At 39.1% G+C, this 27,677-nt stretch overlaps 2 protein-coding genes across 3 annotated transcripts in view; one reads left to right on the forward strand and one right to left on the reverse strand.

The window, feature by feature from the left end:
• Positions 1-11,829, reverse strand: part of LOC126094437 (A-kinase anchor protein 17A-like) — a 132,279-nt gene extending 120,450 nt beyond the window's left edge. For both annotated transcript variants that reach the window (XM_049908805.1, XM_049908804.1), the window contains exon 1: positions 10,878-11,829. In XM_049908805.1, the coding sequence (XP_049764762.1) occupies positions 10,878-11,651 (774 nt within the window). In that variant the 5' untranslated portion in view covers positions 11,652-11,829. The remainder of the gene's footprint in view (positions 1-10,877) is intronic.
• Positions 11,830-11,900: 71 nt separating this feature from the next.
• LOC126094438 (histone H4 transcription factor) overlaps positions 11,901-27,677 on the forward strand; it is a 97,166-nt gene continuing 81,389 nt past the window's right edge. The window contains exons 1-2 of the mRNA XM_049908806.1: positions 11,901-12,273; positions 12,363-12,899. Of these exons, the coding sequence (XP_049764763.1) occupies positions 12,222-12,273; positions 12,363-12,899 (589 nt within the window). The 5' untranslated portion in view covers positions 11,901-12,221. The remainder of the gene's footprint in view (positions 12,274-12,362; positions 12,900-27,677) is intronic.

Raw genomic sequence — 27,677 nt, forward strand, 5'->3', positions numbered from 1 at the left:
TTTGTAAAATATTGAGAGAAATCATTTACAGAGGAATGGAAAAGACTAGCAGAAGCCAATCTCAGGGAAGATCAATTTGGGTTATGCAGAAATGTAAGAACACACAAGACTGTGCTGGCCCTATCACTTATCTTAGAAAGTACACTGAAGAAAGGCACATATACATTTATAGTATTAGCAGATTTACAGAAAGCTGGAACACAATTGTGGGTCATCAATGATAATGACGTCGATGGCCAGAGTGTTTCCGCATCAGAGTGTAGTATCTGTGAGTGAGGCGAGCAAGGCAGTTCGGTATAGAACCTGACGTGATGTGGTTATATTGTATGGTGCTCCGCGTTAATGAGGAGCTGTTACTCTATATCATGTCACTTACATTTATGATATGTCTTCTTATACCAATCAGGGAAATCTACCATCACAACTACCATGACAAATGCACCAACAGAACTTTCCATTCTATTCAAAGTTACTAAGCAAAAATAATGTAGCCATCTTACTCTGCACTTATCATGTAAACTGCTTCGTGTGACTGTGCTTCACGGATTCTGTCAAGTAATGTGCATACTGGAGTTACCAGCACCTTAACTGACAGCCAGTGCTAAAATCTAAACTGCGTACTATTACACATGCTTCCTTGCACAGTGTCATACCTCTGGACGTCACAACAATGGCTGCCATCAACCGACCTATTATTACACTTGCTGCAAGATTTGGACCTGGTGTTTGGCTAGTGTTTGTCACGACCGACCCCAAGACAACCATGTTGTGACCACTGCTCGACAACAGGACCATCTCGCACGACATAAGACACCATCACAGGACTTACAACTGTGCCGGGAGTGATTCAGGACACCTCCATAGTACCATCTTGCATGGCTCCTTTACTACCACCAACTATGGCCTGTACATTGCTTTGAGGGTTTGCTTCTCAACCCAGACTACCACTTTTTCGTCTGGTACAATCGGCCCTTTAGTATGCATCAGCAGAACGCATGTTTGTATTACTAGGAAGTTTGGATGACAATTCCATGTTTGTGACTTTAATCTGCCATCTACCTGAGTGTGCCGACATCATCAATAACATCACAGTCACGCCTCCCAAGCACCACAAATTTACAATAGCCAAATCCACCTTGCTTCAACACCTATCTTCCACATTGAAACAATTTCGCCAAGCATTCTACAAGAAACAACTATCAGATAACACCCAATCTCAGATGTGCTATGGACATTACTGGACACGAATCTGATGCCACATGGCACATTATGGGTGCTTTGAATAGTTAAACTGTCTACACAGCTGCAACTCATGATGACTGTACATGAAGCACAACCACTTAACAAGAAGCACAACCCCACAGATAGGATGTTCGCCATACTGCAACATAGGCAGTGCATTAGTTACAAGGACGCCACCTGCCCCATTGAACACCCGATCTCGACTGGCTGCCTCATGCGCCAGACTTGTCCAACCAGAGCCGATGACAACTGACTGTGACACCATTGCTTTAGCCCAGGCACTAATTCAATCGCCTCCACAACCTAGCTCACGCAAGTGTCCAAGCAACATTCTGACTCTTAACCAAATGGTTTGTTTCATTGACCATCGAACAATGTTGCTGCATCTGGCCACAGACGTGCTTAGCATGCCAACGTAGCAAGTTAGGTTGTCACTTGAGGCTTCCTCTTGACTGCACTGGCATACCACATGCTCGATTTCGGCACTTGCACCTCAACCTCATCAGCCCCCTCTTGGAATCTGAACGCTTCACACATCTACTGTCAATAACTGAACAAGTCTCATGCTGGATTAAAGCCAAGCCTCGAAAGACGTCACACTAGAATCTACTGCTTGAGCTTTCATCGACTGTTGTCCTGAATCAAATATGGCAGACCAAAGCAAGCATTTAAATCCCCTGTGTTCGATGCACTCTGCCCACCTCTGTGGCATTACTCACAACCGTACAACCACATACCACCCACAGAGTAAAGGGCTTGTGGGGTGTCGGTACTGTATGCTGAAGACCACACTCGTGTGACACGGCCGACAGTGGATGAAGACCTCGCCGTGGCGGCATTTAAGGAGGGCCTATGGGTTTCTCTTGTGGAAGTCCTGTATGTCAAATCCCTTAACGGTCCCAACAGTGTTCGTCATACCGACACCAACTCCCGACGCTGCAGACCTCCTGGCATTAGTGCAACGAGTGAAGCACACACTGAAAATTTGCAGGTACCACCGCCTATGGCACACACCACTCTGAAAACCTTTGTACACAATGTGTTATCAAACTGCCACTATGTCATACTATGTGATGACTAGCACCCAGATTCTAATGACAAGTCATATTTTTTTCTGAACTATAGGGTGAATTTTAGAACAATTTATACACAAATCTAGGCATTTTAGTGCCGAAAAGTGTATTTTGATTGTGCATATAAAGTCATATTTCAACAAATTTTAGTAATAGGTCATTTTGTGGCTAACTTCTAATACAATAGGTATTATTTCTGTCAACTTTTGCCAAAAATGTATATACCGTTTTTCTCATATCTTACGGAACACACGAATAAGAAAATGAATATGTTGCTCATGAGACAATATTTAACGTGCTATTATGGAAGATAAACAGATAAATTAGTACACATCTTTATTTCTCAGGACTGTAACAAAAAATTGGTGTACTACAACAGTCGTTTCGCTAGCATAAAACATTGTGCAAAGTCGACAATACGTTCTCAGAGCCAACAAAGGTGGCTTCTGCTATAATAATCATCGCAGTCGCACAGGTGTTCCCAGTAACCAGTTTGAATACAGCTATCGCCCTGTCCAACATTCTAAAGCAAAGTGCTCCGACAGCTTGAAGTTATGAGGATATGTTTGAGAATTTGGAGAGAAGTTCTTTAGTACTGATGGGAAAATATTATTTTGTAAACTGTGTGAAGTTAAAGTTAGTGCAGAAAAGCGCTTAAATGTGCAACAACACTGTAATACCGCTAAACACAGCAGCTGTGCGAAATGAAGTGCTGAAAATAACAGCAGGCAAACACTGTTATTTGAACAGACAGGTCAATCGTCAACCATGTAATCATTCTGCAAGGATTTGTGTGAGATGATGGTGTCCTGCAACATCCCATTGGCAAAGCTGAAGAGTCCTGTTGGGGATATGTGAACAAACTTTTTCCAGCATGCATAGCGGCGCACAAGATATGATGTGCAGAGTGCATTAGACTCTATGAAATATACATGTTCTGTGTTTGTTGTTGGGGCAACGGAATTTAATTTGGTAGTCAGATGTATTAATATGTGTTGTGCGAATAAAGCATAAGTTTATTTTGTCCCTTAAATCGTGTTACCTGTCATTTAGCTGCATTAACCTGCATAAATTACAACAGGTTATTGGCCCAGGTACTGGATTAAAGAAATAATAATCTTTAAGGTGACGTGTATTTGCACAAAAGGTGCGCGGAAGTTCGTATAAACTTGGATGGTGTACGCTATACGACGAAGAAAAGAACTGTAAAATGAGTACAACACAGATACCGCAAATAGAGCGGCTTGTAGGGCATGAAAATTATGTGACCTGGAAATCTGCTGTTAAGTCGTATTTGCACCTGGATGACTTATGGGACGTCGTAAGCAGTAAATTGGCACCTACGGAATCAAGTTTTGCTACTAAGGATCGGAAGGCGAAATCAAAACTAATCCTTTTGATTGATCCAGTGAATTATGTTCACATAGAAAACGCTATGTTAGCAAAGGAGGTATGGGACAAACTGAAAAACACATTTGAAGATGGTGGTTTAACCAGAAAAGTAGGATTACTTCATGAGCTGATAACCACAAGACTGAATAAGCATAAAAGCATCGGTGAATATGTGAATAAAATAATTTCAATCTCCAATCGTCTGAGAAATATTGGGTTTGAAATTGCGGATGAATGGATTGGAACTTTATTGTTAGCTGGACTACCTGAGAAATATTCGTCAATCATTATGGGAATATCTATTACAGTGGATAGTGTTAAGGTAAAGATTCTATAGGACGTGAAGAATGAACCAGATTCTAATGCTTCAGAAAAAGAAACAGCATCGGCTTTATACTCTAAGTACAAGAAGAAGAAGCCAATAAGATGTTTCAGATGCCAGAAAATTGGACATATTGCTTCAAAGTGTAATGAAAAGTTAAGTATAAAAGAAAAGAAGCATGTTAATTCTAGTAGTCCTGAGAGAAAGACTACCGATAAAGGTAAGGAATTTTCTGTTTTTTACGCTTTTAATGAAGCGAGTGACAATAATCCAAAATGGTTCCTAGATTCAGGAGCATCTGTGCACATTACCAAAGCTCCGCCTGGTTTGTATGATGTTCAGTCAAGGACTGACATTGGAATTTCTACAGTTGACGGATCTAAGTTAAGGTGTGAACTCGCAGGAAAAGTGGATCTTAATTTGCTTGTGAATGGGGAAAAAGAAATTGTTACTGCTCATGATGTACATTATGTAAAGAATATCGCAACTAATTTGTTGTCAGTAAGCGAAATAGTAAAGAAGGGTAATAAAGTTATCTTCGATATAGAGGGAGCCAAAGTGATAGACTCTTGTGGTGACATTGTAGCTACTGCAAGTAATGTTAGAGGTATTTACAAAGTGAATACAGTTCAAAATACTGCTGAAACAGGAAATCACTCTGTTTATGCTGCAAAAGGTTTCTTGTGGCATAGGAGACTTGGACATTTGAATAGGAAAAGAATGACTTTACTGAAGAATATGGCAACTGGGGTGGAAAATTATGGAATGAATGATGTTCAATGTGAGGTGCGTTTCCAAGGGAAGCAGGCTAGATTGCTATTTAAATCGAGTCAGAGCAGATCTATTGAAGTCTTGCAACTCATACATTCAGATCTCTGTGGATCTATGGAGAATGAACCATTAGGAGGTACCTTCTATTTTCTGATGTTCATAGATGATTTTTCTAGATACATGAATGTTTATTTTATAAGTAGCAAGGATCAAGTGAATGATGTATTTGTTGTTTATTGCAAAATGATCAAAAGACAGACTGGGAAGAAAATTAAAATCATTAGATCAGACAATGGATCAGAATATGTAAACAGACAGTTTAAGGAACAGTTGAATGGAATGGGTATTATACATCACACTACCATTCGCTACAGTCCTTCTCAGAATGGAGTTGCAGAACGAGCCAACAGAAACATTGTAGAAAAGGCAAGAAGTATGTTAAGTGATGCTGAACTACCTAAGTGTTTTTGGGCAGAGGCTGTGTCAACAGCAGTGTATTTAATTAACAGATCACCTACCAAAGCTGTGAGACACAAGACACCTTATGAAGTATGGACTGGGAAGAAACTGGATCTAAAGCGCTTAAAAGTCTTTGTGAAGCCATGGTTCAGATACCAAAACCATTAAGAGGAAATGGGATGCAAAATCTCAAAAATATATTTTTGTTGGCTATTGTGAGGATTCAAAAGGCTACAGATTTTATAATCCTGTGAATAAGAAGATAATAAGTAGCAGAGATGTAGTATTTTTGGAGGAATGTAGATCTAAAATAAAGGAAAGTAGTCAAAATGACACAGTAATGCAGCCAAGCATAATGTGTGATAGTGCTGAAACAGAGATGGAAACTGAAACAAAGGAAGATGAAAATAAAGAGGAAGCTGATGAGCTACCCAAGAATCAAATTGAGGAAGAAGATTCAACAGAGGAAGTCAGTTTAAGGTGGTCTTCACGTATAGCAAAACCGAAAGAATATCCAGATTATGTAATGTATGCTGCCCAAACAATCAACAATAAACCAGTCACAGTCGAGGAAGCTTTAGCAAGTTCAAATGCTCAAGACTGGAAAAAAGCTATTGAAAAGGAACTGCAATCTTTTGTGGATAATGATACATATGAATGGGTTGACATGCCTGAAAATACAAAGCCACTAAGAACAAGATGGGTGTTTAGTATCAAAAATCCTGAGAGTGCAATACCAAAATTCAAAGCCAGATTGGTAGTTAAAGGATGTTCCCAGAAAGAAGGAATAGATTACAATGAAACTTTCTCACCAGTGGTGAAGTATTCATCATTCAGATACCTTTTAGCTCTGGCTGTAAAGGAAGACTTATTAATTCACCAAATGGATGTGAAAACAGCCTACCTGAATGGATGACTGGAAGAGGAAATATTCCACCTGATGAAGTTAAGCGACCTTATCAAGGGAAAAAGAGAATTTGGCATTTGAAGAAAGGCATATATGGATTAAAGCAGAGTGGTCATTGCTGGAATAAATGTTTGCATAAAAAAGTTTGATATAACTAGGCATCTTATAGTCAAAGGCAGATCCCAGTATACATCATAAAAGGAGCAATGAAGAAATTGCAATCATGGCCATATGGGTAGATGATTTTTTTTATTTTAACCAATAGTGGAAGCCAGATGGACTTTTTTAAAGAATAGTTACGGTCCAAATTTAATATGCATGATTTAGGGAAAATTAATCAATACTTAGGCATGAAGATTCTAAGAAGTGCCAACAGAGAAGAATTATGGATTGAACAGTCTCTGTACACAAGGAAGATCTTAGAAAAGTTCAATATGGAAAATTGTAAACCTATTTCCATTCCTATGGAAAACAATGCAAAACTGCTAATTACTGATGATGACAAGAAATGTAAGCAAAGTGTATCCTATTTGGAAGCTGTAGGAAGTCTACTGTACTTAGCACAGATTTCCAGACCAGACATTGCATTTGCCACAAATGCAGTAAGCAAGATTTGCAGTGATCCGAGAGAAAAGCACTGGATAGCAATCAAGAGAATATTCAGATATTTAAATGGAGCTGCTGATTATAAGTTAAAATATTCTAAAGCTGGAAACATAAATTTAGAAGGATACAGTGATGCAGACTGTGGAAATGAGTTGGAAAGCAGACACTCCATCACTGGAAGTTGTCTTGACTAATGGGAGGATTGATATCATGGTCATCTAAGAGACAAAGAACTGTTGCATTGAGTACTGTAGAAGCTGAATATATGGCCTTGTCCTCCACTATCCAAGAAGCTCTTTGGATCTGTGCACTGATGAGTGAAATAGAATCTCCTCCTACATTGAAGCCAAGTGTGATATTTTGTGACAATATGGGAGCTATTAAACTAGCAAAAAATAATGTCACCAGAGTAAGATCCAAATGTATTGACACAAGGCATCACTTTATAAGACATCATGTGGAACAGGGGAATATAGTCCTCAGTTATCTATGCACGGAAGAAGTGTTATCTGATATCCTAACCAAGCCTCTCAGTAAGGACAAATTTCAGAAGCTGGTGAAACATTATGGTTTAACCTGGGATGTATAAAGTTGAGTAGCTGAAAAATATTTGTTCAAGGGGGAGTGTTGGGGATATGTGAACAAACATTTTCCAGCGTGCATAGTGGCGCACAAGATATGATGTGCAGAGTGCATCAGACTCTATGGAATATACATGTTCCATGTTTGTTGTTGGGGCAACAGAATATAATTTGGTAGTCAGATGTATTAATATGTGTTGTGCGAATAAAGCACAAGTTTATTTTGTCCCTTAAATCATGTTAACTGTCATTTAGCTGCGTTAACCTGCATAAACTACAACAAATCCACACTTCAGACGGTTCTTGGAGAAGTACACAACACATCCACTTTCAGATGAATATACACTGAGAAAGAACTATTTATCCGTGTGCTACAATGTGTGCTCAACAAAATACGAACTACTACTGCTGAGCAAAAGATCTGGCTGTCGATAGATGAAACTACGGATTCAGTGGGCGATATATTGCAAATGTTGTTGTTGGTGTTCTAAAAGTTGATGGCCCTGGAGATATGTTCCTACCAACGTGTGAAGCTCTCGATAGAGTAAACAATTCGACGATTGCTATTTTTCTTGACAACTCTCTGAAGCTACTATGGCCGGATGATGTGAAAAGAGACAGCGTTTTGCTTATTGTAACAGATGGTGCTTTTTATATGGCTAAAGCAGCTAAAGGGCTTCAGATTCTCTACCCCAGTATGGTGTACGCCACTTGCCTTGCACATGCGCTGCACAGAGTTGCCGAAGAGGTGCGATCAAATTACTCTGATGTGGACAAATTAATTTCCTGTGGCAAGAAAATCTATGTGAAGGCTCAGCTAAGGGTGCAGAAATTCAAGGAACAAGCACCTTCAACGTCCCTCCCACCTAAAACTGTTCTTACACGATGGGGTTCTTCGCTTAATGCTGCTGAGTACTACTGCAACAACTACACCCAAATAAAGACAATCTTCTGTGAGCTTGATAGCGATGAATCAAGTGCTATCAAAATTGTGAAAGAAGTTTTTACAGATACATTGTCTCGAAACTTGGCATACATCAACGCCAATTTTTCAGTGATATCAAAAGCCATCAAACGACTGGAAGCTGTTGGCACTCAGCTATGTGAGGCCCTGAGTATTGTGCCACATGTGCAGAGTGAGTTGGGTCGAGCTCGTGGTCATGTGGCTTACAAAGTGAAAACCAAATTGCAAAGTGTTCTCCAACGGAATCCTGGATATTCTACACTGTGCAAAATTAGTGATAGTCTTTCAGGGAATGCCACAACATTTGAAGATACTGAAACAAAGCTGAACTCCAGTGACCTGGCTGCCTTCAGATATGCTCCAGTGACGTCTTGTGAAGTGGAGAGGAGCTTTTCCAGGTACAAAACTATCTTCAGTGACAACCATAGATCTTTGACAATGGAAAACCTGAAAATGTACCTTGTGATCCAGTGCAACTTCGCAGATATTGAAGATTGACATACGGTATTAAATAATGTGAAATGATTTAAATACTATGTAGAAATAAAAACATTGTTTTACTGTTTCGATACATGAACTTTTCACTGTACTTTGTGTTTAGAAAATAAAACATTCAGACATTCAAAAAATAGGTGCAAATTAGCCACAAACCCTACAGAAAGAAAGAACTATACTAACAATATTTTGAGAAGTGAATTTTGTATTACTTGATGGTGAATAAACAATTAAATAAACATACAAGAATGCTTTAAATAAACTTCAATTAAGTTATTTTTATTTTTAAGGTCATATTTATGTAAGTTTTAGGTCATAAATGCTTGCATATTTCACTGTTTTTTTAGGTAATTAAAATCCGGGCCCTAGTGGTGACACAATCTGGCCAGCTCTACAGCCAGTATACACTGGACCGTTTCCAGTTGTTAAATGCAGCCGACATATCTTTGATATCTTGCTCAACAGGAAAATAATGGTCTCTCTGCACAGAATCAAACTCGCATAGGTCCTACTCAACCCTGTTGCCTCATGGCCTACAAATCCTGACAGCCCACAAGAAGACAACTCCCCTGTCAGCAAGACATTGGTCTTTATGTGGCCCAGCAATCTGGCACTCATCACACACTACATCAGTAACTTTGATCCCGAAGATGTGGGCATCAAACTAATTGTTGACAACCTCGTAACAGATGGACACAGTGATGTTCCTGACATGCCTACCATCTCATCCATGTTTCTTGACCACCACCACCACACGATGACTACACAGGCTTATCCTCTTGACTGTTGGCAGATGGCCCTTTCTGGCACAGGGTTCCAGCCAGCCATTACTTCATACTAAGCCACTTTCTGTCTCCAACACAGTTTGAGGCACTGCACCAGCCAGTTCACTCAGTCACAACCTGCACACACTGTAACCCACTTCGGAGTCCCCAGTGACCCCCCACTCACATGGCATGATATTATCTCTACATCATCACTGTCAGGCACCAGAAGCCAAGAAACAGTCGAGTCATGTTCTGCATCACAACCTGGCATGACACAGCTGGTCACGCACATCTTTGCATGGTCTCCACAACTGACGACACTTACCAATCTTCACTATTTCCAATGCTCTGCACTATGGGGGAAGGGGGGGGAAGTGGGAGGGCTCTGTGGACTACGATCATCGCAAGCGACATTACTGACCAGTGAGTTTTCACAGCGGACTGGAGTATCTGTGAGCAGTGTGACCATGACAGTTCGGTCTGGAGCCTAAAATAAGGAAGTGTTACACTCTGACACGTATGTTATGTGTATGGTATGTCTCCTTATACTGATTAGGGAAATTCATCACATATTATTTGAAATACCATGGATAAAATACAGAAAGCAAAAAGTTATTTACAACTTGTACAGAAACCAGACTGCAGTTATAAGAGATGAAAGGGAAGCAGTGGTTGAGAATGGAGTAAGACAGAGCTGTAGCCAGTACACACTGTTATTCAATCAGTATAATTAACAAGCAGTAAAGGAAACGGGGGGGGGGGGGGGGGGAACTAAAGTTCTGTGTAAAGGGAACTAAAGTTCTGTGAGAAGAAATAAAAACTGGTTTGCCAATGACAGTATGAGTAGATCAGCACTAGTTGTAATTGGATATTAGTATACTTTCCCAAAGTAACCTACACTGGATATTTCTGCCAATTAATGTATAGCTTCACTTAATTCACATCCCTGATGGCAATCCTTCATGATGAGACTTAAGGAACTTGGTACTGAACAACAGAAAATTAATGTGTGTCTTAACTACTGTCCACAGGCACAGCAAAAGCCACAAATCATTCACGTTAAGGTGGTTTTTCATCGATATGATGCTACAAACTATGGAAAATGAAATCCCTGTAAGATTTTAAATCTCATTAATCATTATGATTAAAAATAGCACCTAAGACTACAACAATGTTTCAACATCTAGCAGTTAAACTGCATGATATACTGTGATGAAGTCCAGTAGAAAGATTTAAATGGCTGAAAACACAGATTATTTAAGAATAAATAAGGCAAATGTAAGCTCAAATTGTTCTACCTTTATGTTAGCTGTGTATGCTCTGTCTCCCTCCTTGTACAGCAGTTTCATACCACGCAAAGAATCCATTGCTTTTACAAAGCAAATGTATTCTTTATATTGTATATATGCTTCAAATGTACGCTCTTGGTCAAACGAGAATGTATTTATTCCTGTTTTCCGCGATTTCATTTTATTTCTAAATGGATCTGTAGCTGGTATGTCAATGCATCTCACGTCACCAAATACTTCAAAAACCTTCTGAAGTATATATTCACTTGGTCTTATAATACCCTTTATAATATCCTTTTTCGTCGTGAACCATTTGTAAGGCAAGTTGCTTATATATATTGTGTCTGGTCTCTCTCCATGTTTTGTCTCATTCATGTTCTTTGCGTCTCTGAAATAAGCATCCCAATTATGCCTGGTAGGAAACACTATTTTTGCCTCTGCCGCTCGTATCTTCAAGGGTTCGCTGAAATTTGCTAGCTTCAACGTGCGAGTATCCAATCTCGCTATGACATTTTGCAAACAAGATTTATTTTCAATTTCACCTTCGAATCGTATGAATTCCAATGTGCTCTTAACAACTTTTAAGGTAATGAATTCGTCAGGAAAAATCATGCTTTTCAGCTTGTCCATTAATTCCGAATTAGTAATAGTTTTCCCGGTAAATTTCATTAGTGGCAGTTGAACCGAAATGTTCAGTCTTGCAATAGGTTTAAGGTAAAGTCCCTGCGGTGAAAATAAGTCAACGGCGTCCTTCATGTCTTCACAAATTTTAATTACATTCATGTCAACCAATATTCAGTGAAGGAACAAGTGACTATATTAAATATTAACTACTAAACACGTGTATATTGTTTCTGTGTACAGCCGATATTGTGACATCTACTTCGACACACTACTCATCAACTTCAAAAGTCATTTGAATCACACAGCTACACTATACATTCAGTCACCATTCTGCTAATTTGCTACATACAATCAAAGAACTTAATTTCGCACTAGAGTTCTCAAAGATTATAAGAAGATATACATTCTTGTTGATATCAGCTGCGACACTAATTCACTTTGCGATTGTAGTAACTATAGTCATATGAATTTGCATATGTTGGGAAGCAATTCGATACTGATTTTGTCTTTTTTTTCTTCTTTTTGCCTTACAGTGTGTGAGCCACATGTTTGAGAACCTAACGTTGACTTACAGAAGTATTGTTTACCTGACTGGAGAGTCATGAACCTGTGGGAGTTTTAAATGTATGAAACAAGGCGCGCGGGAAGAAGAGGAGGGAATCCAATTAGGTGAAGAAAAACTATTGTCTGTTTCGAGATTTATATAAATCGTGGAATGAGTTGCCCACAATGTGCGAAAGTACCAAATTAGTAACGATAAATGATTGCAGTCCGCATAAAGGTATGTATATGTCATAAAGGCTTGTTTTCGCACTAAGATGTAATGGAAAATGAACGTTTGATAACACTTGTCTTTTATGCTCCCTACAGGTGTAAAACGGAAATTCGATGGTAGTTGCAGCCCTCAGTGTGTTTTCGATCGTGTTCTTGCAAGCGAAATGAATGCAGATGCTTCTAGAGAAGATGGAACATCATTAGATATATCAGATGACGAGTACACCTCAGAACATGGAAACGATTGTTTGCCGTTAGAAAATAATGAATTGAACACATTTAGACGCTCGGACGCTCTTGAGAACTGTAGAAATTGGGTAAATCAATCACAAGAATTGTATCCAACTAAAAGCATTCGAACTAAAAGCAATAAAGAAGAACGTCAGGTAACAGCAACAGTGGAAGAGCAAGATGTGGATTCTCCTGACGGGAATGAAAGTGATTCTAAGACAAGCAATGGGAAATGTTCAATGCTTATTAAAGGAAAACGTCTGTGGCTTAAGGAACAAGTTCTTCATTTAGTTTGTGAATGGAAAAACTGTGCTTATGAAATCGATGATGTTGAGACTTTTGTTAGACATGTTAGTATGCACATACCTGATTTGGATATCCGTATCAATGAAGATGGCAAAGGTAAGAGTATAAGAATGTCCATAGTGGGCATATGTAAATAAAGGTTAATTTGATTACCATTTTGCACAGTAACTCCAGCCCCGTAACAAATATATAAACCGCTGGCAGTATAGGAGTGGACGTGTTGAATAAAAGAAAGAAGTAGCAGTTAAACAATCCGGGTATTAGATAACAGTATAAATTTGTAATTCATTTGCCCAGTTTCATTTGTTCATGTTGTGTGGACCAAGTAATATTATTCTGATTAACACATTAGGTAGGCATTAGACACATGATTTCTTTCATTTGTTGGTTTTCTCTTCTGCTGTTTATTTAATGCTATGACAGTCTTGTTATAGTTGTAGCTCTGCTCACTGGGTAATTAGGACCTAGTAAATTTACAATAATGAGCTTATCAAGAACTATACAAAAAAGAATTGTCATGGCATTAATTTATTTTACAACTAATCAGCATATCGAGAACTATACTAAAAAGAATTGTTATGGCATTAATTTGAGGAGTAGCAAAGCAAGGAATGAAATAAAGCTAGTGTCCCATGCCCTCCTTTAGGCACTGGGAGGATCTCACTGTGAATAACAATCTTCAGTAGCATCATTTGTGAAAAGGCTTGGTGGTAAGAGTTACACACTACTACACCTTCTCTTGCATTTTTATAGTTCCTATAGGATGACTGTGAGTAATACGGAACAAAATATTATTTTGAGGAATTGACTAATGCAGTTGCAATTTTATCTCTGATATCAAAAAGTAGGCTATGTCAGTTATGTCGCAAATGTAGAGATCAGTCTGTTTCCTCAACCTCTCGTTTGTTATGCTACGCGTCAATCTGTCGTCACAGCCAAGATTACAAGTGGAGGACGGGCACACCAACAGACTATGACCACTGTGCTCAAACAACCTTTGGGTTGTTGGTAACACTACACTGTCATTAGAGAAACATCTGATTCCTCTCAACTGTTACCTATGATGTCATCAATGTGATGGAAATGCTAACTTTCAGTGTATACAAAATGGTGGTGATGTTGCACAACATTCAAAAACTAACAAATGCTAACAAAAATAAAAACAACACAAGAACATCTCACTCCAACAATAAAATGAAACTAACAGGACAGCTGTGGGAAATAGAGAGTTTAGGGCAGGGACAAGCTAAATTCATAACAATACAGAACACTGCACCATCCCAAAACAGATATTATGATAACTCACAGAACACCACTGAAACCAAACCTCAACAATTCAAAAACCAAAAAACCCTCGTTCACTAGATCAGTTAAAACACAACCAAAATTCTATAAAAATAAAACAGACAAAACATCACAATTACTATAGAATAAAACAAAACCAAAACAAAACTTACTTACCAAGAAAAGCCTCTGACAAAATCACATAGGTTGGTAAATTTGTTGATCACATCCGCTACCCTTCTGGTACACAGGTGTGACCTGTGGCACACTACAACTACTTGGCATTATTTTGTTCAAGAGATTTGCATTATAATATAGCCGTAAATTGGGAAGCAGAGACTGTTGCAATCTTTGTTCAAAAGAGAATGCAAAATGACGAGAAGCAAAGGTTATTTGAGATCTATGCGTCTGAAAAGATTTATGCGTGAAGCATACAGCTCGCACCATCACACCTTAGAAAAAGATCTGGCAGCGACACCGAGAAAATTCTGATACTGTGTAAAATCGCTAACTGGATCTAAGGTTTCCATTCAGTCCTTTTTTCACTAGTCTGTTGTGGCAGTTGAAGGAAAAAAATCCAAAGTTTTATATTTCATGTTCAAGAAATCATTGACATGGAAGCATCATGCAAATGTACCGTCATTTGACCATCGTACAGACTCCCATCTGCATGACATAGTAATAAGTATCCCTGGTGTAGAGAAAAAAATTGAAAGATTTGAAAGCAAATAAGTCTCCAGGTTCGGATGGAATCCCAGTTCGGTTTTACGAAGAGCGTTGGCCCCTTACATACCTTGCATTTATCATGAATTTCTCATCCAGCGCAAAGTCCAAGTGACTGGAAAGAAGCTTATAAGTAGGGTAAAACAATGGACGTGCAAAATTACAGACCAATATCCCTAGCTCTGATTTGCTGCAGAATCTGAACATACTCTCAGTTCGAATACATTAAACTGACTGAGAAGCTTACTGTCAAGTATCACCATGGTTTCAGGAAGCATTGCTCGCGCAAGACTCGGCTTGTCCTTTTCTCACATGATATGCTATGAACTATGAATGAAGAGCTACAGGCAGAGTCCATATATCTAGATTTCCAGGACGTATTTGACATGGTGCCCCATTGCAGGCTGTCAATGAAGGTATGAGCATACGGAATAAGTTTGCAGATAGATGGCTCAAAGACTCCTTGAGTAATAGAACCCAGTATGTTGTCCTTGATGGCGAATGCTCATCAGGCAATGGTATTGCCAGGAGTGCTCCAGGGTAGTGTGATAGGACCACTGTTGTTCTCTATATACATAAATGATACGGCGGGCAGCAGTCTGCAGTTGTTTGCCGATGATGCTGTCATGTATGGTAAGGCATCAAAGTTGAGGGACTGTTGGAAGATAGAAGACGACTTGGACAAAATTTCTAGTTGGTTTGCTGAATGGCAGTTAGCTCTAAATGTGGATGAGTGGGAAGAATAAACCTATAACATTCACATACAGTATTACCAGTGCCGTGCTTGACACAGTGCAGTCATTTAAATATCTGGGTGGCGTAATGTTGCAAAGTGATATGAAATGGGACGGGCGTGTGAGAACTGTGGTAGAGAAGGCAAATGGTCAACTTTGGTTTATTGGGAGAGTTTTTAGGAAAGAGTGGTTCATCTGCAAAGGAGACTGCGTATGGGGCTATGGTGTGACCTGTTCTTGAATACTGCTGAAATATTTGGGATCCATACCAAGTCAGATTGAAGGAAGACATCGATGCAATTCAGAATTGGACTGCTGGATTTGTTAGCCGTAGGTTTGAACAATATGTAAGTGTTACAGGGACGCTTCGGGAACTCAAATGGAAATCCCTGGAGTGAAGACAACATTTTTTTTTTAGAAACATTATTGAGAAAATTTAGAGAACCTGCATTTGAAGCTGACTGCCACACGGTTCTACTGCCTCCAACATTAATTGCGCATTAAGGACCAGAAGATAAGATACGGGAAATTAGGGCTTGTACGGAGGCATTTAGACATTCATTTTTTCCTCACTCTATTTACAGGTGGAACTGGGAAGGAAATGACTGGTATCTGTACAGAGTACCCTCTGCCATGCTCTGTACGGTGGCTTACAGAGTACCTATGTAGGTGTAGATGTGGAGAATCTGATAGGGATTTCATCTGGCCTCGGGATCTTGTTCAGTTTTAAGAGTTTCAGCTGTTTCTCAGTGCCACTGCTACTAATATCTATTTCACTCATCTTTTCAGTAGTACAAGAATTAAATTGGGCAGTACTCCTGGGTTTTTCTTTGCAAAGGAACATTTGAAAACAGAGTTAAGTGTTCCTCCTTTTGCTTTGCTACTCTCAGTTTCAGTGGCAGTCTTGTCTATGAGTGACTGGAAACTAACTTCTACATACAACCAGAATTTCTTTTGGTTTTGTGAAAGATCTTTTGACAATCTTTTATGGTGCTCACTGAAGGCTTCACTCATTGCTCTTTGACTGCCAAATGCGTTTCATTCAGCATCTCTCTATGTATAGCCCCAATGTTTTGTGTTCAACCTATTATGCGAGAGTCTGTTTCTTTAGAATAAGCTTTACAATGAGTGTTGTGAGTTTTATCCTGTGTGGGTTAGTTTCTCTGTGGTGTTTTTTGACAATACAAAATGTGTGAAACTAGCTGCAAAAGTGCACAGAAAAGTGACAAAGCTGTTACAGTTCTGTAAGGCAAACTCAGTACTACATGTTATCTGGAAACATTCAGTCCTGAAAGAGACATCTGTTGCTGCCTCATCCAGTTTGTGTACATGGGTAAAGCAGAAAAGATAGCATTGCTCCCTTCCATACCCAGCTGTCGATTATGTTGATATTCCAAAACCATTAATTGTCATAAAGAAAAGGGTAGGCCCTACACCATCACGGAATAGATCATCATATGTTGCCAGGAGTTCTCCTGTGTTAAAAAAAAAAAATGTTCCTTGTACAGTAGATTGAACAATACCATCTGGGAAACGATTTCTGATTATGACCAACCAGTTCCATGAGAAACAAACTTCACACTTTGGGGGGGGGATATTGTCCTTGTAGTAATGAATTTTCAGCTACAGTGAAGGACATTGTGTAATCCAACAATTTTTCTAGTTTTGCATACGGTAAAACAATGGAAATCTTTTACCATCTTTCCCTGACCTTGTAGTGCAGCGTTTGATTCTGGCATTTTGAGGTTGTTTCTGTTTTTAGCAACAAATATAATGATGCGGTCACAAAAATTTCCTTACAGTAACACGGGGAAAAAAAAAAGGTCAGTTAGTTTCTTTCGGTTCCAGCCATTAGACCTTTTCCATGGGCTGTTCAGTAAAGTATGTCCTAAGACTTCCTGCAGGTTAAAGCTGTGTGCTGGACAAGAACTCAAGCCCCCAGTCTTTGCCTTTCATGGGCAAATACTGAATGGAATTTGGATTAAGTAATAGAGAGGTATTGATGGAAGTAAAACTGTGAGGGTGGGTTATGTGTCATGCCTGGACAGCCAAGTCGTTAGAATATTTGTGCACAAAGTCAAATGATGTGGGTTCAAGTATTGGTCTGGCAGACTGTTTTAAACTGCCAGAAACTTTCAAATCATGACATAATCTGTTGCAGGGTGACAATTCCTTCTGAAAAGTGCATGCTGATGATTACTGAAATTCCTTTTCACAATGTACAGAAACAAGATTGATTTCTGCCTTATGATGTTATTCCATTTGTTGATATTTTTACTCTTCCTCCCCAGAAGTTCATGTAATGTGCTTCTATAAAAAACATACAGTGTTGCACACCACATCTCATTTTATGTATGTGGTCCGTACAATTAATAGTGTCATTGTTTTAGTGCTGTTAACTGTCTCACTTCCTATGCCATAGGGTTGACAAAGTAATAATTTTGTGAAAGAAATTTCCACAATTTGACTGTTAATTGTTCAGTTATTTTACACAATCATGGTTTCAACTTTGTAGCCATTCTCTAGTACATGTTGAAATATGTATGACATGTTTGTGACATGCTATTGTTGAAAAAACATACTTCTTGTCTTATAGACCAGTTCTCATAGTACAGGATAAGAGTACATATCCAACATAGATAATACATCTGACATTTTGCAAAATGAGGAACCATTAACGTACAGTATGGCATATTTAATAGCTAATATATTCCTGTGACCTGCATTCATCACTTCTGTTCATCAACTGACTTCATGTCCTAATAACAAGAGGCATATTAGAACCAAAATAAGCTGTACCAATGTCCCTATTATACACCTTACTGATTTGAAATGTACTGTAAGTAATAAAATAATGTGAATTAAAACTCTCCAGACTACCAATGCTTTCAATAGCACCACAGTGTACAATAGCAACAGTAATCCAACCACAACCATGTGAAGCACCATCATTCTTTGTAAAGGTAAAGTTCAGTACTCCACCTACAAAAACTGCAGTACTATCCAGAACATTCCGCGATCCATATGATTTAACAGTTATATTTATGTTGTCCACTACTTTATATACTGTTGTGCGTACTCGTCCTATAATGTCGCATCTAGTGAGTTATTCAATGCTGTTGCCTGTGCAGCAGCCCAATCCAGACTGGCAGTGTGTGGTGATATCATGTGCTATTTATATTTGCCTAGTTGAACAGAAGTAATTAATGCAGACCACAGCTGTTAAGTGCACCATACTAAATGTAAATTGTTTATCATTGTAAGCCATATTATCTATCTTGAATATTTGCTCATATCCTGTAATACGAGAACGGGTCTATAAGACCAGAAGTATGTTTCTTCGACAATAACATATCACAGACAAGTCAGACGTAGTAGTAGTAGTAGTAGTAGTAGTAGCTTTTTTCATCCATAGATCTCTTTTTACAAGGATATAGGACATGTCAAAGTATTTACAAGTTTAGACCAATTTAAAATAAGCTAATTCGTATATACATACACTTACAGATTTCTAGTTAGAGACAATCGTTAGAGTTACTCCTGGTATACAATAATTTTTTTTTTTACAAATAACTTATTAAATAAAGTAATGCCACACTGTTCACTCATATCTCACTACCAGTCACTGCACACACTATACGCACATTGTTTCATAACACTTCACCCACAACACACACAAACACTGGTGATCTCTGGGCCATTTTCTGTACCACAGCTTCCCATTTGCTATCCTGAAAAACTGAGTCAGCATCCCTCTTTAATAAGTGAGATGTTGAGCTCATAATGAGGAAGGGGTGTTGGTATTGTGCAATGCATAGCTTGGGGGTAAGTTTTTCTAGAAAAGAAACTTAATGTGAAGGTGTTATGTGGAATGTTGGATGTTTTGTATTCATTATTATTTGTAAAACATTTTTTTTACCCAACCCCTACTCTGTTTTATCTAAGTAATCCTTCAATGTATAAAATGTATTGCGTAACAGACACTTTGTAGCTGCCATTTTAAATAAGTGTGTTTTTGCATTTTCTTTTATCTGTTTTGGTAATTTATTGTACAGTTTTATTCCTCGGTAGAAAATAGTGTTTTGAGTTTTATGTTTATTTTTTCTTGGCAAATGTAAGTTGAGTCTAGCTCTTGTGCCATGGTCATCGACAGAACTGTTTGTGCAGTAATTATCAATGTTATTTTTGATGCGTACAACTGACTGGTAAATGTATTCACACGGAGCAGTTAATTGAATAGGTCTTTACAATGAACTCGACTACCATTTTTGGTTATGATTCTTATAGCTCTTTTCTGGAGTTTGAAAATTGTGTTCATACTTTGTGCATTTGTTGCCAAAAAAGAATGCCATAGCTAAGAATTGAGTGTACATATGAATATTATTTAACTTGAAGACACTGCATGTTACATACTAATTTAGGATCCTAAGGGCATAACATGTTGATGACATTTTGTTTTAAAGTACCTTTGTGTGCCCCCACTTCAACTGAGAATCAATATACATTCCTAGAAATTTTGCATTTGCATCTATAGAGGTGCCATCTACATTTAATTTCCCTCTTCAAACTTAAATTCATGGCATTAGTTTTCTTTATGTTCGATGTCACTCTAGTGCTTATTGACCAGTTGTAAACTTCCTTGAGAGCTTCATTTACTTTCTCTGCAAGGAGTTCTCTTGCTTTCTCAGTGACTATAACATTGCTGTTATCAGTGATGAGAATTTTTTTCACCATGAGTAACACTACTGGGAAAGTCATTGATGTATATCAGTAGTAGTATTGGTCCTAATATGCTACCTTGCGGAACCCCCATATTAATGTATTTTGGTTGTGATAAGTGTTTTATTAAATGTTTAGATCTATTTAAAGTGTGTGTTATCTCTACTCTTTGTACCCTGTCTGCTAGGTATGAGATCGAACCCAATCGTTAGCTACCCCTCTTATTCCTAATGCTTCTAATTTATTTAATATAATCTTGTGGTCAACTGTATCAAAGGCCTTAGAAAGATCCTGTGACACACTCATCGTTGTCAAGAGCATCAAGTACAACCTTTGTGAGTTCTTCTATGTCTGACTCAGTATTTTTGCCACTTTGGAAACAAAACTGTGATTCACTTAAAAGGTTGTATTTAATCAGGTAATTTATTAACCCGTCTTTCATAATTGCTTCTATTATTTTTGAGAATGGTGACAGCAGGGAAATGAGCTGGTAATTTTCTCTGTCTTCTGAATTACCTTTCTTAAGCAAAGGTACAACTCTTGCCTGTTTTAACTGCTCTGGAAGTGTCCCTGATGTGAAGGATTCATTTAAACATTTGTTAAGGGGCATTTGTAGACTAGAGAAAGCTTTTGACAATGTTGACTGGAATACTCTCTTTCAAATTCTGAAGGTGGCAGGGGTAAAATACAGGGAGCGAAAGGTTATTTGCAATTTGTACAGAAACCAGATGGCAGTTATAAGAGTCAAGGGACATGAAAGGGAAGCAGTATTTGGGAAGGGAGTGAGACAGGGTTGTAGCCTATCCCCGATGTTATTCAATCTCTGTATTGAGCAAGCAGTAAGGGGAACAAAAGAAAAATTCAGAGTAGGAATTAAAATCCGTGGAGAAGAAATAAAAACTTTGACGTTCACCGATGACATTGTAATTCTGTCAGAGACAGCAAAGGACCTGGAAGAGCAGGTGAATGGAATGGACTGTGTCTGAAAGAAAGATATAAGATGTACATCAACAAAAGCAAAACAATGATAATGGAATGTAGTCGAATTAAATCGGGTGATGCTGAGGGTATTAAGATTAGGAAATGAGACACTTAAAGTAGTAAATGAGTTTTGCTATTTGGGGAGCAAAATAACTGATGATCACCGAAGTAGAGAGTATATAAAATGAGATTTAATTGTCAAGAAGTCGTTTCTGAAAGTATTTGTATGGAGTGTAGCCATGTATGGAAGTGAAACATGGACGATAAATACACTCCTGGAAATGGAAAAAAGAACACATTGACACCCGTGTGTCAGACCCACCATACTTGCTTCGGACACTGCGAGAGGGCTGTACAAGCAATGATCACACGCACGGCACAGCGGACACACCAGGAACCGCGGTGTTGGCCGTCGAATGGCGCTAGCTGCGCAGCATTTGTGCACCGCCGCCGTCAGTGTCAGCCAGTTTGCCGTGGCATACGGAGCTCCATCGCAGTCTTTAACACTGGTAGCATGCCGCGACAGCGTGGACGTGAACCGTATGTGCAGTTGACGGACTTTGAGCTAGGGCGTATAGTGGGCATGCGGGAGGCCGGGTGGACGTACCACCGAATTGCTCAACACGTGGGGCGTGAGGTCTCCACAGTACATCGATGTTGTCACCAGTGGTCGGCGGAAGGTGCACGTGCCCGTCGACCTGGGACCGGACCGCAGCGACGCACGGATGCACGCCAAGACCGTAGGATCCTACGCAGTGCCGTAGGGGACCGCACCGCCACTTCCCAGCAAATTAGGGACACTGTTGCTCCTGGGGTATCGGCGAGGACCATTCGCAACCGTCTCCATGAAGCTGGGCTACGGTCCCGCACACCGTTAGGCCGTCTTCCGCTCACGCCCCAACATCGTGCAGCCCGCCCCCAGTGGTGTCGCGACAGGCGTGAATGGAGGGACGAATGGAGACGTGTCGTCTTCAGCGATGAGAGTCGCTTCTGCCTTGGTGCCAATGATGGTCATATGCGTGTTTGGCGCCGTGCAGGTGAGCGCCACAATCAGGACTGCATACGACCGAGGCACACAGGGCCAACACCCGGCATCATGGTGTGGGGAGCGATCTCCTACACTGGCCGTACACCACTGGTGATCGTCAAGGGGACACTGAATAGTGCACGGTACATCCAAACCGTCATCGAACCCATCGTTCTACCATTCCTAGACCGGCAAGGGAACTTGCTGTTCCAACAGGACAATGCACGTCCGCATGTATCCCGTGCCACCCAACGTACTCTAGAAGGTGTAAGTCAACTACCCTGGCCAGCAAGATCTCCGGATCTGTCCCCCATTGAGCATGTTTGGGACTGGATGAAGCGTCGTCTCACGCGGTCTGCACGTCCAGCACGAACGCTGGTCCAACTGAGGCGCCAGGTGGAAATGGCATGGCAAGCCGTTCCACAGGACTACATCCAGCATCTCTACGATCGTCTCCATGGGAGAATAGCAGCCTGCATTGCTGCGAAAGGTGGATATACACTGTACTAGTGCCGACATTGTGCATGTTCTGTTGCCTGTGTCTATGTGCCTGTGGTTCTGTCAGTGTGATCATGTGATGTATCTGACCCCAGTAATGTGTCAATAAAGTTTCCCCTTCCTGGGACAATGAATTCACGGTGTTCTTATTTCAATTTCCAGGAGTGTAGTTTGGACAAGAGGAGAATAGAAGCTTTCGAAATGTGGTGCTACAGAAGAATACTGAAGATTAGATGGGTAGATCACAAAACTAATGAAGAGGTATTTAACAGAATTGCAGAGAAGAGGAATTTGTGGCACAACTTGACTGGACGAAGGGATCGGTTGGTAGGATATATTCTGAGGTAGCAAGGAGGGTAAAAATCGTGAAGGGAGACCAAGAGATGAATACACTAAGCAGATTCAGAAGGATGTAGGTTGCAGTAGGTACTGAGAGATGAAGAAGCTTGCACAGGATAGAGTAGCATGGAGAGCTGCATCAAATCAGTCTCTGTACTGAAGACGACAACAACAACAAAAACAACAAGGGGCCTTGTATAATCTCTATGCATTGTTTCAGTACACACGTTGGTACTTCATCTAAGCCTACTGACTTTTTACTTTTTAGTTTTTGAACAGTTTGATTGACTTCATTCTCTGTGGTTGGAAGGAATATCATTGTATTTAGTGCAACATTATTTACAGGTGTTATATTTGTTTTGGGGAATTTTTGCTGTAACTTCTCTGCAATACTTGAAAAATGGTCAATTACATAGTTTGCTAAGTGTTGTGGCTCATTTATTACCTTATCCCCCTCCCTTAGCAGTATGTTATTCTGTGTTTCTTTGCCTCTCCCCGTTTCCTTTTTTATAGCATCCCAGACTGCTTTGCTTTTATTCTCTGCGTTACATGTTATTTTGCCATTAAATGACAAGCAGTCAACACCTTCCTATAGATTTTTTTGTATCTTTGATTGAAATGTAAGATTTCTGGATCATTGTGACTCTTTTTCATGGAACTGAGGTATTTAAGTGTGATGATGTGATGTGATGTGATGTGATGTGATGTGAGATGATGATACAGACATGCATACTTTTGGAAATCCCTTTTCCAGATTCAGTTTCAATAATGTGGGTTATTTGACAGAGATGGTCTGATAATCTGAGATCTTTTACAGCTACATCACATTTTTCCCCGACAATATGTCTGGCCACAAGGTCAATTACTGATGCAGTGATTGTAGTAACCCTTGTCGCACTATTGACCAATAGAGACATACCAAAACTTTGAAGGCTGTTTATGAGGATGTCGCTGGATTCATTTATGATACTAGTGTTAATGTTAATGCCCCCACACTGAATTACGTTGCCCTCTGTACTTGAGACTGTCTAGAACTTCTGTTAATTTATTGAAAAGAGTGTCCACACTACCACTGGGATATCTATACACACATAAAATGATTAATATCTTGGTGATATCAAGCCCTGTTAATTCAATAGCTGATATTTCAAAGTTTTTGTCTTCGCTTGCTCTACTGAGGTCATATCTTGATGTGAACTGTGCTCCTTTTCTGATATAAATGCACGATCCTCCACCCCTTGAAGCAGTTCTGCAGTAAAAGTTTTTTCTTCCATAAGATGATAACACTACACATTTTAACATTTCAACAAGTCCTTGAGAATGGCTATAAAGCTGAAATCATGATTGTGAAAAATAAATGAACAGTTAACAGTCAAATGGTGGACATTTCCTGTAAAAATTTCTTTATGACTGTGTTCCCCCATGAAGGAAAGATCATTAAGATAATAATTATTTTTTTTGTTAGAAAGGCAAGTGATAATGTATGTTTCAGGACTATCACATGCTTTCTGCTATATTGTCTTGACATGGTCCTTTTATTCTTGACAACACTTTACTGTGAAGCTGGGATTTAGTGACTGTGTTTATGTCCATAAACAGCAGGGTTAAGATTAAGTGAGTGCTGTGTTGAACTGCTCTTTATACTTTCATAACGGTGAACACAGTAACATACAGGCTGACCGTCAGGTAATCAGCAGCATTTAGAGGGAAAACACTTTTTTGCTCCTGATTTCAAGGAAAACAATGTTAATGTCATGTTTTCAAATTATTTTTATGGGATTTTCATCACATGAATACTTATTGACAGTGACGATATAACATGGAGAGTAATGTTATTCCCAGCAGTGACTAAGTAAACCTGTGGGATGAAGGTGTAATGAACCCACCCTTTATTAAAGAGAAAAAATTGAAACAGAGCCAGGAAGAGAGAATAATACATGAATACAAAGCATTTCTAACCATGAAGGGAGAATTCTTTTAATTCATGTGCTGTCATATAATCAATATGTGAAATTTTTTGACCAAGAGTATAGAACCTTCTGTAACAGACGTAAAGAGTATGGAGAACGTTTGAAAGCAATATTCTTATAACTTCCTGGAAGATTAAAACTGTGGGGCGGATTGAGTCTAGAACCGGAATCTTCGCTTTCCCGATCAGTGTTCTTAAAGGCTGACCTAGCCAGGCATAATTCAGAACACTCTTCCATAATTTCAATTTTGCAAATACTTTGTTCCTGCTTTCCAAACTGCACAGACAATGTTTTGCAGAGTAAAGGAGTAAAGGATATTGCTAAGAAATGGTTTAGCCATAGCTTCCATTTTGGAATGTGTACTATTTTGAAATTTCCTGCAAGATTAAAACTGTGTCCAGGTTGGTTAGTTAGTTAGTTAGTTATTGTTGCATGTTCCAGGGATCATTTTGAGCGATAGATCATAATGATGTAAAACGAGTCATTTTACATTCACATCGCAGTCTATTTTGTACATACTGTTACATTCTGAACATTTCTAAGTTTTGAGGTATGAATTAAAAAACGCCTTCAGTCACAATTTTTTCGTATTTTATTCGGTACACAATGCATTTTGGACCCTTTGGGTCCATCTTCAGGTGTAATTCGTCTTAATACATGCTTAATTTGTTCTCTTGAATGAGATGAAAAGCATATTCCTGTCACGAAGAGGTTTAATGTTAGGTTACGAATTTTGTAAGTCAGATGTGGAAAATATGAGTGAAATAGTGGAAAAGATGAATAGTATAAGCTTGCCAGATAATCCAAGAAGAGCGTTTTTAACGTTTTAGTAGCGGCATAAGTTTTTTCCTCTATCGTTATCAAGCGTATCACTTGATCCAAGAGGCACATTCGCAAACACATGTTTGTAGACACTTCAAAGGTGTTTTTGTACATGGTGTGGTCAAAGATGAATTTTTCAAAGTGCTAAAGATATAATTATTAAACGATTGTCATATGCAGGAAATAACTTTGGAACGGATCTTTAAAATTACTGAAATAGCTGTGACTTGTGAAATCTGTTTGTTCATTTAACATCAATTCTGGTTTTTTGATTTTGTGGAGGCATATCTCCAGTTGTTGTATCAAATTTAGGGTATTACCATTGGCTTCATTATGTAATACTACCAAATTGTTTTCTAAATTGTTGATGACCAGTTTCGTTTCCAACATGCAAGCCTGAAAGCATTTACATGTTGTTGAAAATTGGTTTTGAAGTTTCTGCCAGTTTTCCCTACATAGTAGGCTGGACAACTGGTGCATGATACTTCGTACACTCCACTATTGTTGTATGTTCGTGTATTTGATTTTATGTTACGGATGGCTGAGTTTCCTAATTTATTATTAGTTGAGAATGAAACTGTTACATTTTTTATTTATTTTTTTTATTTTTAAGATTAGCTATTTTTTGTGATATGGGGCTTAGGTATGGGATACTGGCAAATATTTTCTCGTAGTGTTGTCATTCATTGTCTTCCTTTTGTGTATTTGTCTGTCTAAATTGTCAATTGTTTTGTCTGTGTAGCCATTGCTAATGGCAATGCTCTTTATTGTATCTATATCATTCTTGAGCATGTTTCCTTCTAGATCAAATGAGTATACTCTGTGTAGCATGGACCTAAATGCAGCATGTTTCTGTGTGGTGGGATGGCGTTCCATTTGCCTTCTACTGTATTCCTTTCTTCTGTTCTAGTCAGTTATTGCCTCATGCTCCCTCTGAAACCCTCAGCAACCAGTGGTTCTATCAACTTTCCAGGTCCCATCTCCTTAACTACGTAACTTTTTCCAATTTCTATAGCTCATAACCAATATTTGTGGCCAGAGTCTACATCTGCCACTGGAAATGTTTTACAATATAAAACCTGGTCCTAAATCTCTGTCTTACCGTTATATAATCAATCTGAAACCTTCCATGCATCCAACCTTCTTTTATGATTCTTAAACCAAATGTTAGCAGTGATTAAATTATGCAGTGTGCAAAATTCTACCAGGCAGCTTCCTCTTTCATTCTCATTTTCCTGCTGTCGAATTCCAGTCCCCCATCAAAGAGTAATTTTTAACCATCTGAATAATTTCGTTTATCTCATCATACATTTCTTCAGTGTCTTCATCATCTGCGGAGCAAGTTGGCGCATAAACTTGTGCTAATATAATAGGCTTGCGCTTCGTGTCTGCCTTGGCTACGATAATGTCTTAAAGAAATAAGCCAACCTTACTTTTCGGTGCATTTTGTGGGGCTCATCTGTTACTTTGACTTGTTTCAAAACAGGGTGCTGAATCCTGATTCTAACCTAAAAAAGGAGCCCCTCCGGCACCAGTAACCACAGGGATGCTGCTATATGTGATCGTGGCTCTTCCCCTCCCCCTCCTCACCCCCTGTATATTATTTGCAGGAAGCTCAGCCAACCTATCTTTCCTTCTGGGTCAATCCATATGAAGTGGTCCAGTGATGGTTGCTTGACCATTTTTAAATATTTTAATTTTTTTTATATGTGATTGCCCTATATTTGAGAAGTTCAAAACAGTTTTTTAAAATAATTTATCTTTCACCTTTACTGGA

This window comes from Schistocerca cancellata, chromosome 8 (genome assembly GCF_023864275.1).
Source record: "Schistocerca cancellata isolate TAMUIC-IGC-003103 chromosome 8, iqSchCanc2.1, whole genome shotgun sequence".
Taxonomy (NCBI): Eukaryota; Metazoa; Arthropoda; class Insecta; order Orthoptera; family Acrididae; genus Schistocerca; species Schistocerca cancellata.